The sequence below is a fragment of the Cervus elaphus genome, chromosome 2 (assembly GCF_910594005.1).
Source record: "Cervus elaphus chromosome 2, mCerEla1.1, whole genome shotgun sequence".
NCBI classification, from domain to species: Eukaryota; Metazoa; Chordata; class Mammalia; order Artiodactyla; family Cervidae; genus Cervus; species Cervus elaphus.
This window is the reverse complement of record NC_057816.1, coordinates 3,049,391-3,068,229: the sequence shown is the minus strand read 5'-3', so window position 1 is coordinate 3,068,229 and position 18,839 is coordinate 3,049,391. Positions and strand designations below refer to the sequence as shown.

Genomic DNA, 18,839 nt, shown 5'->3' with positions numbered 1-18,839 from the left:
GCAGACAGCCTTGCCCTGGAACCAAGCAGGGTGGCCCCTTGGTCTGGGACGTGCAGCCAGAACTGTGAGGAAGAAAACATCTGCTGTTTAGGCCGCCCCGTCTGTGGGGCTTCATTACAGCAGCTGGGACTGGACACCCTCCTGCAAAGCGCTGGGCACAGCCCGGCCGCGGGGTGCACAGTCGCGGAGGGTGTGGGGCGCATGCCGGCTCACTGACCTGGTTGTAGAGGGCGCAGACGTGCAGGGCGGTGTTCCCCGAGGCATTCTGGGCCCCCATGTCGGCCCCGTAGAAGAGCAGGTGCTCCAGATGCTGCACGTGGCCGTACCTGCAGGCCTGAAATGAGAGTCCACACCGTGAGCGGGGCTGCCTGGGGCACACCCGGCTCCCCCAGAGCTGACGGGGCAGCCGGCACAGCTCACGGCCCGCTCGTGCATCTGGACCAGGCCCCCCACGACAGACCCCAGGGTGGGGAGCAGGAAAGGGGCTCGCAACAGGACTGAGGATTGTGCTCAACAGAGGGGTGGGTCTGCGTAAAGGGTCACCCATTCCTTCCACTGGCCCCCGCAGGAGGGGAACCCCAGAGAGACATGCCCCAGGGGGTATTTCTTTGCCCCCTGGCCTCAGTGACCGGCCCCAGGAAATGGGGATCAGGATGCTCGGTGCCTGGCCTTGCTAATCCAAGCCCCCCCGACCCCAGGATGACCCATGAGAACATCTGTGGGTGGGCGAGGACCTGTTGTGTCCTGGGGAGAGACCCCGCCCCCCTGTCCTGTCCTGTCCTCCAGGCAGGGGCAGCCCCACTAAGACTTTAACATGAACCCACCCTGAAGGGATGCCGGCGGCAGGGGAGGTGGCCCCACAGCGTGATTTACACGTTTCTGAGCCCTTCTGGGGGTGACGTGGGATTTATGAGCCAACAGGGTTCTGGGCTCAACCAAATCTGGCTTGATTTTCCAGAGCTTTCGCTCTGAGCCTATGTCTTCACGTGCCAACAGAAACCCTACTCCTCGAGGGGTTCACATGAGTCACGTGAATACGGGGCCTGAAAAGACCCCCAGTGATGCTCAGGAATAGGCCTGCCCCCCACCCCCCACAGCAAGCGGGGAGACCTGGCATTGAGGCTGGGGGCGGGCAGGGGCTGGTCAGCTCCAGCGGGGGGTCCAGAGGCTGGGGGGGGTCTCCTGACCTGGGCAGCAGGTCCTACCCGACTAACCCCACCGCATCCAGCAGCACCGCCCGCACCCCCAGCGGTGCACAGCTCCGAGGTGTGAGACCCCTTGTCCCCGTATCGGGGCGACAACGCGGACGGGGAGACGCGAGAGGCTAGGGAACAGGGTCTGGACCCAGGACTGCAAACACGGACGGCGGGGCGCGCCGGGCAGAGAGCAGACAGCTGGCCTGGCCAGGACGGGCAGCCGCGGGGCGTCGGGGTCGGGCTGGCGCTCAGCTCATTAGCCCTGCCTTTCTGATAACTGAGACAGGCTGAGCGGAACTTCCACCTCTGTGCCGTGCAAGAGAAGAGCGCTACACCTCGCCAATTAACAGAGGAGAGAGGACAGGAGGATACGGGGGATTAGTAATCGGATGAGCTTAAAAAAAAAAAACCTTGAGAAACACCCACTCTCAACCCCGGTGCCATTTATAGAGCAGATCATCACCAGAGACAAGGCTGCTTCTACCTGCCTGCACCACCCTCCTTTTTCGTGGCGATAGCGCCTGCCTCTTCCTCTGGGGCCCCGACCCCGCTCCCAGAGGCCTGGCGGCCCGCCCCTCCCCACGCCTACAGCGCACCCAGAACTTTCTAGCTTCTGGCCACGGGCGTGGGCTGGGGATGCCCAAGTGACTCTCGGGAGCCGCGGAGACGGAGGCTGAAACATTTGTCAGAACGACGGAGAAAATGAAGTTCTCGCTTTCCTCCAGGAGGGTCGGCAAAAAAAAAGCCACAGAAGCTCAGAGCTGCCGGGGCCACCAACGCAGAGGAAGGGAAAAGTGGGAGCTGAAGGCAGGAGAGAGAAAACAAGACACACACACACAGACACACAGACACACACAGACACTGCCAAGGTAACGCCCTGTGAACCCCTCTCAGCTAAAACTGTGCCTGGGGCTCTTCAGGACGTAAGCCGAGGCATAATTTTAATTTTCCCCTTATATCAGTTTGAGATTTTTGATCCTCAAATTGAAGGAGCCCTCGCCAAACCACTCTCTCCAAAGGCCTTCCAGGAAGCAAGACTGTATTCGGCTTAACTACCCTATAGTCAGAAGCGAAGAGAGCTGCATTGGCATAAAAAAATTTAACAGTCGCTCCACACCCATCCTCCCCCTTCCCACGGTTAATCTGAAATTGTGAGGTTTTATGCGACATCATGGGATCGTGTCTCGCTCTCCTCACCAAGGGTCACGACACGATCAATGCGAAGAGACAAAATAGCGCCGCTAACCCTGGGCAGACTGTCTGGGAAAGAACCCCTTAAGGGCTTCCTCTCCACCCCTGGCTTTCTCAGAGCCCAGTGTCTGAAAACAAGCAAAACCAGAAAATTCATACAAGTGTTGGAACAACAAACTCCCATAATCGCTTTTCTAAAGGATCATCTTTGCGCCTCTCTTCTCTTAAACCACTGGCTGTTATGTGACTTTGGCCACCTGATGCAAAGACCTGCCTCATTTGAAAAGACCCTGATGCTGGGATAGACTGAGGGCAGGAGGAGAAGGGGACGACAGAGGATGAGATGCTTGGATGGCATCACCAACTCAATGGACATGAGTTTGGGTAAATTCTGGGAGTTGATGATGGACAGGGAGGCCTGGCGTGCCTTGGTTCATGGGGTCGCAGAGTCGGACACGACTGAGAGATTGAACTGAACTGTTACGTGACAGAAGCCGTGTTTGCTGAAGAAGCGGCCTGGCGCACAGGAAAGGGAGGAGGGAATCGGGGCGAGGTGGTGGCCAAAGGAGTGAGCAGACCGGCTGCAGTCATTTGAGTGAGAAACAGGTGGATAAATGAAGGGAAACGGGAGCAGGTTTCCCAGTGTCAAAGGAGGGAGTCAGTGATGCAGTGCAGGAGGAAACGAGAGGAACCTCTGTGGCACTGGACCAGAAAAAGAGGTATTTCAATAGGAGATTTCGGTTTTCAATAGAAAAGCAAAAGAGTAACTGTGCAGGCATGCCTGGATGTATGTGGACACACGCCCCTAACGCTGACCTAACACACACACGCACCTGAGTTTCTGGCTTTGGCAAAAGATTGGATGAGGGTGGTGTTAACCTACAGGGGGGAAATGAGAAGTGAAGGTCTCAAGAACTGAGAAACGATAAATCAAAATTTCTGTTTTCACCAAAACAGGCTATCCCATGTTTATGAGACTCCTCTGTGGCAATGCCACCCAAGTATTTGCATGTGCCAGTTTAGAGTTTCAAGGAGAGTCAGAGTTGAAACAACTTGTGGAATCTGTTGGCAGATATGGACTGAAATCGTGTGAAATAGCCACTTCTTGTAAAAAATGGCTGAATGATGGTGGTTTTGCTGGTTCAGTCTAAGAGAGGATATTTAAACCCGCAGGTCTGAATGTAGTCGCTTAGAAAGAGCATTTAGAGGAGAGGGAACAAGGGCAGAGCCTTGGGCACCCACCACTTAGAGGTGGAGCAGAACAGGAGGAGCTTTCCTGCTGGCTCAGCTGTAAAGAACCCGCTGGCCAACGTAGGAGATGTAGCTTCAGTCCCTGGGTTGGGAAGATCCTCTGGGGAAGGAAATGGCAACCCACTCTAGTGTTCTTGTCTGGGAAATCCCATGGACAGAGGAGCCTGGTGGGCTACAGTCTATGGGGTCGCAAAGAGTCAGACATGACTGGGAGACGAAACAACAACCCCCTCTGAGAGGGCCTGGGGTCAGTAACAGCCCAGGAGCAGTGAGCACACTTAATACCCAGATCTTGGGCTCTAAACACCACTCAAGACTCCAAAGAATTGGGACTCCTAGCAGAGATGGCTGATTCGAGGGCTGAGGCATGAAAAAATAAGATGAGCTTGGAATACCTTGCTGAGCCCGAAGGAAAAAGGATGAGGATGTGTCCACAGGACACACAGGCCATCCTGAAGGGACTCCCTGGACCTGAAGTGGGATAACATTAACAGACAGCTACCTCTTGAACAAACAGAAATCCATGAAACCACATTACTATAAACAAGTGAATAAACAAACAGGAAGAGAAAGCACCTTCTGATAATAGAAAGCCAACTAATTAGTGTGAGAAGGAAGGATGGGAGTAGGAAAATCTCCATTTAGCAGTTAATTACTTAATTCAGGCAAGAAATACCAATGCATGCTAAAACTAGCAGGTGAGAGGGAGACGGGGAAACGGGCTTTCTCAAATACTCCCTGACTACAAAGGGAAGAGAAAAGTGCGGTGGAGAACCCGGCAGATTCCAGGTGAGCAGGGGTCAGAGTGAACATCACCAGTGAGGGCACACGGTCACCACTGCCCCCAGATTGGACCGCCAGAAACACACGTCCCCTCCACGATATTCCTGCAAAAATGCCCATCATGCATCTCATCACCAGGAAGCACTGAGCAAATCCACATCAGGCAACAGTCTCCACGTGACCACCCTGTAACCTTCAGAAGAGGCCCCTGAGAGAACCAAGGGAAGACGGATGAACTCTGCCAGATGGAAGGATTCCTGCAGGCTCCCAGCCTGGATCTTTTCACCTTGCGTGCCAAGTAACTTCCGTCGTGTCTGACTTTTCATGACCCTGTGGACTGTAGCCCTCCAGGCTCCTCTGTCCACGGGAGTCTTCAGGCAAGAATACTGGAGTGGGTTGCCACGCACTCCTCCAGGGGATCTTCCCGACCCAGGGGTCAACCAGCATCTCTTACGTCTCCTACATCGGCAAGTGTGTTCTTTACCACCAGCACCATCTGGGAGGTCCCATGTCCTTTTACTGTGTTTGTCATTACTGGGGCAATGGGAAAAACTCAGATGTGGTCTCTGAGTACCGAGGTTTCTCTGTATTTGCTCCTGCAAGCCCTCTTTAAGTTTGAAATTATTCACTCAGTTTTAAAAGAAGATAAATTAGTACTTGTTTGACAAAAAGACCTCAAAGCTTATTAAAAATGTGTCTTCCCCCCAAGATAAGTCATGCTAACCCTTTGTCCTTTATTTGAAAAGGGTGTTGTGCTTTCTGGCCCTTGGGAGACAGATTAAAAGGATTGACAGAGGTCAGAAAGTAACTAGAATGTAAAACAGCACCCCCTACATTCACGTAGCTTAACTATTTTCTTCTGAGACTCTTTTTGGAAAATGCATGTGTCTGGGGCTCCATCCCGCAACCACTTCCTGCAAATCTCCTGGGCAGGTGCATTCGGAGGAGACTCCCCACAGAATCTGGGATCTGGGATTCCCTCACCTATGCTGAGCGTCCCCCTCCACCCACCACTAGCCAAACACAGGATACGTGCAAATGAGGGAAGAAAGACTGCTCCTTCCTCCAGGCACTGCACTGCCACCTGCTGGACACCTGCTGTGATACAGCTACAAGCCTAAATAAATGTACAGCACGTGGAACAGCGCCCCCTGGGGTTGCGCAATGCAACTAGAGCAAAGCAGAGTTCATCGCATTGCAAAGGCTTCCGCTTGGGTCTGTGCCACAAGCAAAACTACCTAAGTCCACATCACGCTGAGGCATTTCTCCTACAGCACGTGCTCTGTAAGACAAGCTGGAGATATGACAGCAGAACAGTCAGCATGCAGCGCCCACACAGACCCAGAACCACACCCGGCTGTGAGTGCCGTCAGGGAACCTCCGGGGGGCCTGTCCCATGACTGTGGGGTCGGGGAAGCGCCAAGGACTTGGAGCCCGGGTCTGAGGGTGAGCAGGGCTTAGCCCTGTGAGGAAGAGGGACAGGAGGGAGCAGTGGCCCAAAGCTGTAATTGCCTTAAGGCTAAAGCTTCTCATTTGAAAATGATAAATAATAAACAGCAACCAATACAAATTAAGACCAAAAGGTAAACATCCTTAAGAAAATTGTTGCAGGAAATCAAATGAGATCTGTGTGAAGGCCTGTGAGCAAACGGGTTAGGTGCCCTCTGTCAAGCATCATTCCTTAGAGACAGAACCAGACAGGGCCAAGAGGATACGGTGAGGCTGAGTGATGGGGGCGTGGCCAGATGATGATGGGGATAGTGGGGGCGTGGCCGGGTGATGGTGGTGGGGATAGTGAAGGCGTGGCCAGGTAATGATGGCGATGGGGGTGTGGCCAGATAAAGATGGTGGTGATGGGGGCGTGGCCAGATTATAAAGATGTGAAGACGGGGTGTGGCCAGGTGATAATGATGACGATGAGGGCGTGGCCAGCACTTACTGAGCACTTACTAGATGCCAGGCACTATAAGTGTGTCATTTAACTGTCTCAAGAGCTCTTTGCATTGTTACTCAGCTAACTTTAGAGATTTAGCAAAGAAGTTCAGAGAGGCTAAAACACTTGCTCAGGTGGCCCAGGCCATGCTGGCGGGGGGGGGGGGGGGGGTGGGTGGAAATCTGCAACCCCAGCCCAGAATAAGCTGTACTGACAGCTCAAGGAAGAAATCTCACATCTCCCAAATAGAATTAGAGGGAATCAGGGAAGGAGGAAGACAAGGAGGTGCCCCATGTGGGCCAGTCCTATGGAAACACGAGACTCCTTCGCCAAGCAGCTGTCCTCTCACGGGGCCCTCAGCCTCACCAGTAACACAGCCTCGAGTCCTGAGAGAGCCAGCGTTCCATCCTTTCTACTGCCTGAGAGTGTGGGAGGCCCTGCTGAGCCCACTTCACAGACGAGCAAACGGAGGCCTGGTGAGCAGGGTTGCAGAGGCCCGCCACCCCCGGCTCACACCACAGGAGGGAACCGGATGCTCCTCCATACTGCACGGACGCGCCAGAACTGAACGCTAGGCGCACCTGGCTGGGGCGGGCCCACCTCCGCACCCCCGCACCCCTCCGCCTGCCGTGGGTGGGTGCGTCAACCTGCTGAGATGGGCAGGTGCATAAGGCGACGGTGTCGAAAGGAAAGACAGTGAAAGACACTGAGAAGCAGTGAAAGTCACTGCAATGTAAAGGCCGAGCGTGAGGCCATCAGAGCCTCTTCCATGACCTCCTGGCGGGATATCCCTGCCCCTCTCTCTCCCCTCCATCCGCAGGGAGGCCCTCAGGTCCGCCCCTGCACCACCGGGCTCTCTGATTGGCTGGCTCTGGAGGGACTGAGCCAATGGGAGGGCGGGAGGATGGAGCCGCAGGTGCCTCTTCTGCGCATCCTCCCTGACTCTGCTCGTCCTCCCTGACTCTGCCCAGCTCTGGGCGCCCTCCTCTGCAGGCTCCGCTCGCTTCCCCGAACACTGTCTCCTCTCCGTGCCCTCCGTCCACTAAAGACGCTTCATTGGAGCCACCAGGTGGATTCTCTTTCCTCCACGACCGCAGCCGACACTCCCCCAGCCCCGCTGCTGCAGGGGGTCTCGGAAACCTGCGCCTCGTGCAAGGACATCGGGCCCTGCGCTGGGTCGCCCACACTCAGAAAGCCCCTGGTCCCAGGCTCTATCGGGGGGCTCGGGCTGGGGGGCGCCCGGGGCACCCATGGCTCCTACGGAGGGGTGCTCGCCTTGCACCCCAGCCCCGACCGCCCGGCTGGCAGGTGAGGGCAGCCCCGCGCACCTGGTGGATCTCGTGCCAGCCGTTCTCGTCCTTGCAGCTCACGGCCGCGTGCTCGTGGAGCAGCAGCTCACAGCAGCAGGGGTCGCCCCCGACCACCGCCGTGTGATACAGCGGGGTCAGGCCGTAGCTGTCCTTGTAATCCGGGGATGCGCCAAGCTCCAAGAGGGTCTGAAAAAAAAAATACACCAACGTGAGGTCACTGGTCTCGTGGCCCCTTCTGCAGGAGTGAATCAATCAAGAAGGAAGAGGAGGGTCATGCTCCCTGCTCCCAGGCCCAGGTGACCATTAGCCCCGGGTTCCTGTACTTCTCCTGGCCTCCTGGAACTGAAACAGCATCTGGTGCCAGGCACGCACACACACTTACACACCCAGGGGATGGAGGCGTTCTGCACAGGTGACCCTCGGGCAGTACCTGCTGCCCGGCTGACCCCCGCGGACCAGTGGAGAGTGAGGGGGGAGACGACATTTGCAGGAAAGAGTTGTACTGTTGAACCTAAAAGTACAGTGTAAACCATCTCTGTGCGTATCCTGCAGGGGTGAAACGAGCCCGAGTCGTCACAAACACGTGATTTCCAAGGAAGCCAGCTGAACAAGGGCGGCCGCTATGAAGTTAAGAAATCTGCTTTATAGAAGAGCACCATCTGGGGGTCCTCTGCCCACAGCAGTGGGCCTCCTTCCCTCTTCGCCCTGACAGAGAGCGGGCCGGGGCCCTGAGCCCCGCTGTCCCACGCTCCACGGCACGGCAGAGCCTGGGCTGGTAGAGCGTGCTTGAGTAACAGTGTGGGGAGCGAGATGGGGCTGAGGCCCACCCCCTGTCCCCCAGCGTCGGTTCCCAGTGTCCAGGAAAGGGGTGGCAGCAGCGAGGCTAGCTCAGTGGCCTCAGGCTGGATTTGCAGCCCTTCTGTTTCAGCCGAAGGGCTCATATTTTCAGCTCAAACCCACCTTTCTAGGGAGGAAGAGGAGGGAAGAGGAGGTTTGAGCTGAAAATACAAGCCCTTCGGTTGAAACGGAAGGGAAAGAGGACTTTTTGTGATCAGCTTGCAGCTCCAGTGAGAACCCAACTTTGGGGTCACCCTGGGGAGGCTGTTGTGGGGCAGGAAGGGGTTCAGGGCAGATGCAGGGGGTCAGACGAGGGGGCGTCCCCGTGTGAGACGGGCCCTGTGTCACCTTCAGGGCCAGCAGGTTCCTGGTGCGGGCGGCTTTGTGCAGGGCTGTCATGCCATCCTTGGCGCGGAAGTCCAGGTGGGCCCCGCCGTTCCGGAGGGCCTTGATCATCTCCACAGGGTCGTCCAGCTGAGCAGCCAAGGTCAGGGGAGTCTCTAGGGGCCCAAAAACACGCGCGTTAGAACCAGCCCAGTCATATCACCCCCGCGGCCAAGTTCAAACATCCCAAAGAGTTTGACAAACTGACTCCCCCAGAGTAACACGGCCCCCACACACCTGCTGACCCCAACCGTCCATGCAGTTCCAGCCTGGCTCTGGCAACCCTAGAGGCGACGGCAGTGACTCTCGGGGTCACATGCAAACTACAATGGGGGCAGAGGCAACATTCAACCTCATCGCCTCGTGGGCCCTGCGTCCGAGAAGCGGCCTCTGCCGCCTCTGCCCACAGCACAGAGAATCCCGCAGCCCCAGTGGACGCCTCCCTACAGGAGGACCCATCCGTCAGGGCTGCAGGTAAAGATGCAGAGGAAGGGGCTTCCCTGGCGGTCCAGTGGTTAAGACTCCATGCTTCCACTGCTGGGGTCATGGGTTCAATCATTGGTCGGGGAACTAAGATCCCACGTGAGGCAGGGTGCAGCCAGAAAGTAAAAAATAAATAAGTTAAAACAAAATTAAAAGACTGGAAAGGCAGATGCCTGCCTTTCTCATGTCAGTTTCATGACATCCACAGGCACCTTGGGAGACGCCAGGGGCTGAGCTGAAGGGAAACCAACGTGGGTTAAGACACAGGCTCGCGCCCCCCAGGGGTCGCCACTGAGCCAGCACAGAGACCCCGACAGTCATCACGATGGGAGGGGACCAACGCAAACAAGGACCAATCTCCAAAGCCCGGGACAGAAGGCAGAAGTCCGCCTGCGTGGGGACAGGGGTCAGGAAGGGGCCCCACACTGGCCAGGTGGGCCAGTCTGCAGGCGGCTGTGGCTGAGGACGAGTCTCTGTCATCAGACAGCTCTGCTCACTGTCCCTTGCGTTCCCACCATCACCCCTGTCGGGCAGACTGCATGACCCTGATGTGGCTAATTTGAGAGGCTCTTAACTTACAGTGAAGGGCAAGGAGTAATATGACAACACACAGGCTCCCCTGAAACACTGATAGTTAATAATGAGTCGTTCTAGCCTTGAGCAAGTTTCAAGAGTAAGAGAAGTGGGTTATCACCTGGGGGCAGAATTCCCTTCAGACCACCTGTCAGCAACACATCACCCTGCACCCTGAGAAAAGGCAACTTCTTCATCACAAATTCAGATTGACGACTCCCTTCTATTTGTAATTCCGACATTGATCTATCGGCAAATGGGCTTTGTTTTGGGGGCTTTTAAAATGCACTGCTGGAATCCCTCTGTGCCTTGACTTTTCGTGGTGAGACCCATGGGTTTAACCTGCTCCTTGTAACTTGTCTGCAGCAGGTAGACACACCCCAGAGTGTGTGAACACACAACTTATGTGTTCTCTTCTGAGGGAAATGGTGTGACGCTCACAAATGCCACAGACACATCCCTGCTGAAAATCTACCAGAGGCGCCCTCTCATGCAGAGATATTTAAACAAAGGAGTTTTCTGGGACAACTAAAGGACCGTGGGGACATTCCCTACACAAAAAACATCAGCAAGGCAAGAAAATCAGGACTTGGAGAAGGTGTTTGGGAATCCAGACTGGCTGGGATCATGGGCAGCGGTGTGGACACAGGGCTGATGGGCAGAGAGAAAGAGACTCAGAGAAAGACCCCCACCCGCCGGAGATGGGAGCGGGAGGGGGCCAGGCCCTCGATGCCTCGGCCCAGCCACACCCGGCAGAGAAAGGTCACTGCAGGAAGGTGTGGGTGAGGGTGACCTGGGAAGGGCGTAAGGATGGGGTCGTCAGGAGCCGCCAGCAACCACCCTCCAAAGTCAAGTCTGTTACAGCAGCTCCTCGTGTGTGATATGAGCGCACATCCGTGCTGACGGCACCCAGGGCAAGGTCAACCTTCCAAACGATGCGGGTTTTCCTTTCTTACTGACAGTCTGCACTTGGCCAGTGCCAAAGCCAGGCGGTCCAAAGGAGAAATGTTTTGTTTATGCAGCAGTGTTTTCATAGCTGACAACCTCAATGTCACTTTACACTGAGACCGCTGTCTAAGAGCGGGGTGCTGGTAGATGATGACACTCCACATCACAGAGCCCTCTGGCCCGGCCGCCCCCCGGGGGCCAGCGCTGGGCACGCAGGCAGGTGGAGGGGAGCAGACATCCGGTCGGGGGCTGCGTGTCTCCTGCATAGACGGGACCTCAGCCCCTGGACGCCATCCAGGGACAGTGAGTGACCTGTAACCATGTCATGAGAATTTCAGAGGCCCTCGTCGACCGACTCTGCAGACTTGGCACGTTCAGATCCAGCCAGGACCCACCCTGGCAAGGTCAGGAGAGACCCCCAGCTTAGACCCCACGTGGGTGGATGGGAGCACCAAGGAGATGCTCGTCAACCAGCTCACTCGTGCGGCCCCACAGGACTGCACTGTCTATAACCGGGTATCGTGATCCCGCCTCCAGCACGCTTGGGAACGGCCATCGCCTGACAACCTGGTTCTTTGAAAGTACTTCTGTTTTGGCATTTTGAAATCTTCTAAGTTTTAAAAAATGCACCGGAACCTCCATGAGTATAACCTCACAGGGGACCAGTCTCTCTCATTTTGGAGGTGACTTTGAAGACAGCATCCCCTCTAACCTACAAACTGCCTGATGGAATTCTGGCTCCAGGAACGACCGGGACGTGCTTTGAAAGGCAGGTTCTCGGCCGTGAGCATGGGAGGCGCCTACAAACCCAGGGGGTCTTTCTGTGCTGGCTCAGTGGCGACCCCTGGGGGGCGCGAGCCTGTGTCTTAACCCACGTTGGTTTCCCTTCAGCTCAGCCCCTCGCATCTCCCAAGGTGCCTGTAGATGTCGTGAAACTGACATGAGAAAGGCGGGCGTCTGCCTTTCCAGTCTTTTAATTTTGTTTTTATTTATTTATTTTTTACTTTCTGGCTGCACCCCGCCTCACGTGGGATCTTAGTTCCCCGACCAATGATTGAACCCGCGACCCCAGCAGTGGATGCCAACAAAGGTCCGTCTAGTCAAAGCTATGACTTTTCCAGTAAACATGTATGGATGTGAGAGTTGGACCATAACGAAGGCTGAGCACCAAAGAACTGATGGTTTTGAACTGTGGTGTTGGAGAAGACCCTTGAGAGTCCCTTGGACTGCAAGGAGACCAAACCAGTCAATCCGAAAGGAAATCAACCCTGAATATTCATTGGAGGGACTGATGCTGAAGCTAAAGCTCCAACACTTTGGCCACCTGATGCGAAGAATTGACTTATTTGAAAAGACCCTGATTCTGAGAAAGATTGAAGTCAGGAGGAAAAGGGGGTGACAGAGGATGAGATGGTTGGATGGCATCACTGACTCAATGGACATGACTTTGAGCAAACTCCGGGAGATGGTGAAGGACAGGGAAGCCTGGTATGCTGCAGCCTGGCATGCTGAAGGACAGGGAAGCCTGGCAAAGAGTTAGACACGACTGAGCGACTGAACAACAACACGTTTTTTTTCTTCAGTATTTTTAAAAACCTACGAAATGCCTTCATTATCATATAATCATAAAAGTAATTTCTAAAATGAACCATGAAGCCAATGCTCACTCCCATGTCCCCTGGCCCCCTGCACAGGCACAAAGCCCATGAGACTTTCTTTTCTCAGCGAGAGACAGTCACGGTGCCCCCGGACACAGACCCAGTGAAACGAACGTTCGCAGACCTACTTAGTGACCGGCCCCGTGAAGGGACAGCAGCTGCCCTGGGGGAGGACCAGGTGTGTCTCCTCGAACTCTTACAGGACAGACAGCCACACAGACAGGCAGGATGGCGGATGGACAGGTAGCTGGGTAGGTCGCAGGGTGGGGGGGAGGGAGGGTAAGGCAAAGTGCCGGCCGATGGCATACAGACAGAGACGGCACACACAGGCACGGCTAAGGATGAGTTGAACCTAACAACAGAAGACTCATATTTGGTCTCAAGGTAGACTGAGGGGACACAAACCGTGACTGCCTTTACCTTTGTAAGTAATTAGCCCATCACTGAATATAAAACCCATTACTGAGCTACTCCTAATTCAGAGATCACGCCCGTTTGCCTCGTGCGGAGCAGCGCCTGCCAGCAAAGCCTGACCTGGGGGTGGAACCAGTGAGTTCCAGCCTGGACTCAGCTATGACTCTGACAGAAACCCTGAACCCTACGGGCCGCGGGTTCCCCGTCTGCTCTGCAAAGCTCCGCCCATGCGAAGGGCCACAGGAAGCCACGGCTCTGAACATGCTTCACCCGAGTGGGCAAAGGGTCCACAGTGACAGGACAGGTAAGAATCACGGTTCCAGTTTAACCTGGAAATTGAGTCCCCACGACACTCGCAAGGGGGACAGCGTTCCAATGGACTCGGGGCTTCTGCCTTCGCTCACATTCATACAACCTCACTTTCCTGAAACAATCCATTTGGTTAAAACATGCATCTCTAAAACACAACACATCCCTTCTAAGTCACACTGAAGTTCTGCCACTCAAATGCAGAACTCCGGACAATGACCCAGGACACCTTCCCATCTGAGACTGTGGCTGCCAAACCCAGGGGAGAAGTAGCCTAGAATGTTCTAGAAGTCCCCACAATGCAGGTGTCTCCTTGGAAGGGGAGACCTGAGAAGCTCATACAAATAGAAAAGCAGAGAGTTGGGGGCAACACTCCTGGCCCTGCCCTTCTTCCCGTATCTCTCCTCCACATCAGCAAAACTCTGACACGGCCCCAGACGTCACAACATCACAGGCGGACATGTCCACATTTCTGTGACGAATCCAGGGACCTCAGCGACTCCTCAAAACCCCCCAGGACCAGCGACAGGACATGTGGGATTCAGGGAGTCCTTGCTCATCACCTAGAGCAATGGCCCTCAGAGTGTGGCAGGCAAGCGCATCACTCACGGGGCTCGTTCATGCAAAGGGTGCTGGCTCCGCTCCCAGAGATGGTTCGATGAGACCCGCAGCTCTAGGAGTGAGCCTGGTGGGCCAAGGGCACGCTCTGCTGGAGGACACGGCTGCGCAGACTCAGCTCCACAGCGACATCACGGGTTCCCACCTCAGACAGTAATGGAAACACTGTGGCACATAGCCCAAGAATTAGGGTGGCACAACCTCCCCAAGTGGCTTTTAACCTGCAGCTGAGTTTGAGACCCTCTGCTCTGAACACCCGCTAACTGCCAAACACTGGAAGCAACCAAAGTGTCCTTCAGTACGTGAACGGGATAAACAAAACTGGGAAATCTGTTCAATGAACTATTACTTAGTGACCAGAAAGAAAAGTGTATCAAGTCCTAAAAAGATACAGCTCAATCTTAAATGCATGTTGCTAAGCAAAAGGAGCCAGTCTGAAAAAGCTATGTGTTGCAGGATTCCAATTACAAGACATTCTGGAAAACTCAAAACTATGAGGATGCTAAACAGATCAGTGGTTGCCAAGGGTTCTAAAGAGAGGCAGGACTGAACAGGCAAAAAGGGCAGGGGATTTTTTTTTTTTTTAAGTTGCAAAACCATCAAACAGCTGTCAAAACCATAAACTCTACAAAGAGGGATGCTCAAGGTATGCAAATTTTTAAAATAAAGCTTACAAGTTTCATTTAGGAGATGTGGGATCCCAGAATGGAACGCAGAATGTGACAAAAGAGCCTACTTGTATTAAAAACGTAAAAAACCACCTCACCGGAGGTGGGGGAACAAAGCGCTGACCTAGGTGACAGCGGGAGTGAGCAAAGGCAAAAAGAACGTCACATGAGCACTGTTCTCCAGGGGATGGAGCTGTCTTCCACTGTGGGGTGCAGGTCAACAATCTGAGCACCACTATATTTCTACCCTAGACATGAGCAGACGGCTGAGAACGGACCCAGGCTTCTCACTATCTGCATGGGCTGTTACAGCGAAGCAAGGGGCAGGGACAGGAATGATCCTTATGGCGACCAAGGAGGACTGGGGACATCAGTGTGAACTCATGGTGAGCTTACTCTAGATTCAGATGGGTCCACACGGAAACGTTTACAGACCTGTATCTATTCACGAACAGGTGCACACACACGTGTCTCCTTGCTCCCTCCTCTGAGACAGCACACAAGCAATGGCTCCCCAGAGGCGTCCTAAACCTCAGCATCCAGGTCTTGGTCTCTAAGACCACACCCCCGGGACTGCTGGAGGATCGGAAGAGTCTGTGACTAGGGCAGGAAACAGACAGGCTGGCCTGGAACACCTTCTGGTGCCCAGAAGCAAGAAGGCGGTGTGAGAAGACGACGAAGAAGGAAGAGGAGGGGGTCGGGGGCAGAAGGGAGGAGGAGAAAGAGAAGAAGAATCCGCGTGGACACAGGAGCCAAATGCAAGAGCCCCCAGCGGTCAAGGCTGGAACCATCCGAACAACAGAATACGTAAGTACACTGTGCATGTGTGTGTGCGTGTGTGTGTGTGTGCGCGCGCTAAGATGCTTCAGTCGTGTCCAACTCTTTGTGACCCCATGGACTGTAGCCCGCCAGGCTCCTCTGTCCTTGGGATTCCCCAGGCAAGAACACTGGAATGGGCTGTCATGCCCTCCTCCAGGGGACCTTCCCAACCCAGGGATCGAACCCACATCTCTTATGTCTCCTGTACTGGCAGGCGGGTTCTTTAGCACACACACCACCGGGGAAGTCCAAGTGGTATTGTATGATAACTCAAATTATAATTACATATCCATGCGTCCACACTGGTAAAAATAACTGTGATTGAATAAGTAAGTGAATGGGAGAGAAGAGACAAATGTCATCTGCTGAAGAATTCCAAGCAGTTGATGGAATTTACTCTGCCCTGGAGGAGGCGGAGCAGAACTCCTCATCTGTGAGTGTGGGTGGGGCTCAGTGATTCTCCAGAAGACAGTCAATAAAGGAGGAAAAAGAGGAACCACAGCGGGGAAGCCTGGACGCACAGCTCCGCCAGGGGAGCAGGGTCCACGCCCCAGTGACGAGCGTGCCCTTGATACGCTGTGACGAGACGGCATCCAGCTCTGTGACCTTCCTCCCAAACCTGTGTGCCCCCTGTCTAATCATGGCCCAAACGTCAGACAAACCTCAACAGAGCGACACGCACAAAACACCTGACCGCTTCTCCTCCAGGTGGCCAAGGTCATCGAAAACAAGGACAGCCCTGCAATGCATCATAACTAAGGGGGCCTACAGAGACAGAGGGATCCGGGAACAGAAAGAGGACGTTGAAGGATTCCAGGTAATTTACAGAAGGGAACAAGGGGCGCAAAGGACATTCAGTAATGACCACGGAGAGATGAGCAACGCGCAGGTCTCACTTCATGAGCCCACCTGTGATCCTTTCTGAAACACGGCGCGTTACCAACAAGAAAAAGCCAGCAAGGACTGTATGTGCTGTTGCAGCTCTCACGGAAACGCAGGCCTCTCTGAACCAGAAACCGCACCTGACAAGCTACACACACCCAGATATCTTCGGGGTCACGGCTCAGTGGCCCTCAAGCGGCCTCCATCGGCACTGGGTACTTGGTGCATCTCGGACCCGCTTCGGACTGACGTTTACGAGGTCCCAGGACCATGTCCTCAAGGTGCTATTACTTCTGGGGAATTTCACCGGACTCTTTCAGGGGCGAGGATGAGACAGCAGGATATGGACCGAAGGACCACCATCATTAGACCGGGATCCACCGCCCAAGGAACCTTCTAATTGTGCCATGCGGGAGCTGGGCAGGGGCGTGTGGCAGCATTGGGCACATCTTGGCCCAGATGATGAGCTACCTCCGCCTGGAGCTCAGAAATGAGGCCGGGACTCACCGCAGGGGCTCTGCAAAACCAGCCCAATCAACGCATATTCAATTTCTACTTCTCATCGAGATTCTTCCAGGGCTGAGAGGCGCTTCCAGCTTTATGACAGCTCTGTCTTCGCCGTGCCTGGGCTACTTTCAAGTTTGGGAAGACAGCACAAAATAAAACCCTAAGTTTTGCTCCAGTTGTTAGTTTCACTTCCTTTTCAGGCCTCGAAACACCAGCCGTCTAGTCCCAGAGGTTCCCACCAAAGCAGGAGATGAGCCAAGACCCCAATGGACGAGTCTATTTCTTTCTGCTACTCTCACTGTTACCTGATCAAATTTCCATCCGAATGGGGACCAGACAGTCAGAATAACCCGGACTGCTTTGTTTTAATTGACAGGCTGCTCCTCCGGGATTTAATTATCGCCTGTGCATCCCTTAGTCCCGAAGTGCCGTTTCGCCCCGCGTGGGCCCCCACGCTCAGCCCGGGAGCGCCCCCTGGACACGCCGCTCATGTGCAGGGCTGCAGCGCGCATGTCGTGAGCCTCAGTGCACTTCCTGCCCTCGGGAAGGAAGCCGCTTCCAGCTCTCTGCTCCACGAGGGAAGTCTGGCTCTCGGTTGGGCTCTGCCTCTTGGCGGCTGGCTTTTGAGGAAGTCACAGATCTCAGCCAGGAGCCGCCAGGACACAGGCTCACCCTGGGATCATCAGAGCTGCGGAGGACGGCCGTGCAGCATCTGGAATAAAGGGGATGGGGGTGCGGCTCTGCCTCCCAGGGCTGCAGTGGATGACTCCCTCCAGGAGCTCGGCGACTCTACTTAAAGCCCAGGCTCTAGAGCCCGTCCTCCACAACGAGAGAAGCCACTGCAACGAGAAGCCCACACACCCCAGCGGGGGAGCAGCCCCCACGCAACTGGGGAAAGTCCACGCACAGCAACAAAGAGCCAGCACAGCCGAAATTAAACAAAGAAGTAATTTCTTAAAAAAATGGCCCTAAGACCACTGACTTAAAAAAAGAAAAACCAAAAACCCACTGTGTTTGATCACTGTCAGATCTGTCCACACAGAAACCTGCACAGATGTTTATAGCAACTTTCATCACTAACACTTGGAAGCCACCAAGGTGCTCTTTTGTAGGTGGATGGATAAAAACTGTGGTGTATCCGGACAGTGGGACACTCTTTGGAGCTAAAAAGGCACAAACGAGGGAGGGAAGGACCGGGAGTGTGGGACTGGCAGAGGAAAACGATCACACACAGGACAGGAGAACCAGGTCCTACTGTAACAGCGCAGGGGACTATCGCTGTGTTCGACATCTTGGGATAAGCCATAATGGTAAAAGAATATAAAAAAAGAATGTCTATATGTGTAAAACTGAGTCACTTCGCTGGAGAGCGGAGTTTGGCACAACATTGTAAATTGACTATAATAAAAAAAAATGAGCTATCAAACCATGAAAAGACACGGGTGAGATGCAAATGCCTGTGACTAAGTGAAAGGAGCCAGTCTGCAAAGGCCACACACTCTGCGATTCCCACGACATGACATTCTGGAAAAAGCCAAACTATGGAGTCAGTAAAAAGAACAGCGGTTGCCAGGGGTTAGTGGGAGGGAGGGAGGGACAGGCAGAGCACAGAGGGTTTCTCGGGAAATGAAACTCAACTCTGCTTGATGATGCATACGTGTCCTTACACGTTTGCACAGAATTTGTCCTTACAGAAAGCACACCGCCGAGGGAAGCCTAGTGTAAAAGTGGACCTGAGTTAACACTAACGCATCAACCCTGGCTCATCAGGGTGTCCCTGGCCACACGATGTCAGACGTTCGCCTTGGAGGAGGCTGGGAGGTGGGTGGTTATACGGAACCCCTGTTCCTTCCGCTCAGTTTTCTGTAAACCTAAAACCACTCTAAAAAAAATAGCGTCTCAGGTGGCTCGGACAGTAAAGAATCTACCTGCAATGTAGGAGACTCGGATTCGATCCCAGGGTTGGGAAGCTCCCCTGGAGAAGGGCATGGCAACCCACTCCAGTCTTCTTGCCTGGAGAATCCCACGGACAGAGGAGCCTGGCGGGCTGCAGTCCAGGGGGCCGCAGAGAGTGG

At 54.5% G+C, this 18,839-nt stretch overlaps 1 protein-coding gene across 2 annotated transcripts in view; it reads right to left on the bottom strand.

Moving 5' to 3' along the window:
* The window catches only part of SHANK2 (SH3 and multiple ankyrin repeat domains 2), a 554,292-nt gene that overhangs the window by 417,183 nt on the left and 118,270 nt on the right, over positions 1-18,839 (bottom strand). For both annotated transcript variants that reach the window (XM_043924118.1, XM_043924122.1), the window contains 3 exons: positions 8,850-9,001; positions 7,683-7,850; positions 218-334 (listed from right to left, as the gene is read on the bottom strand). In XM_043924118.1, the coding sequence (XP_043780053.1) occupies positions 218-334; positions 7,683-7,850; positions 8,850-9,001 (437 nt within the window). The remainder of the gene's footprint in view (positions 1-217; positions 335-7,682; positions 7,851-8,849; positions 9,002-18,839) is intronic.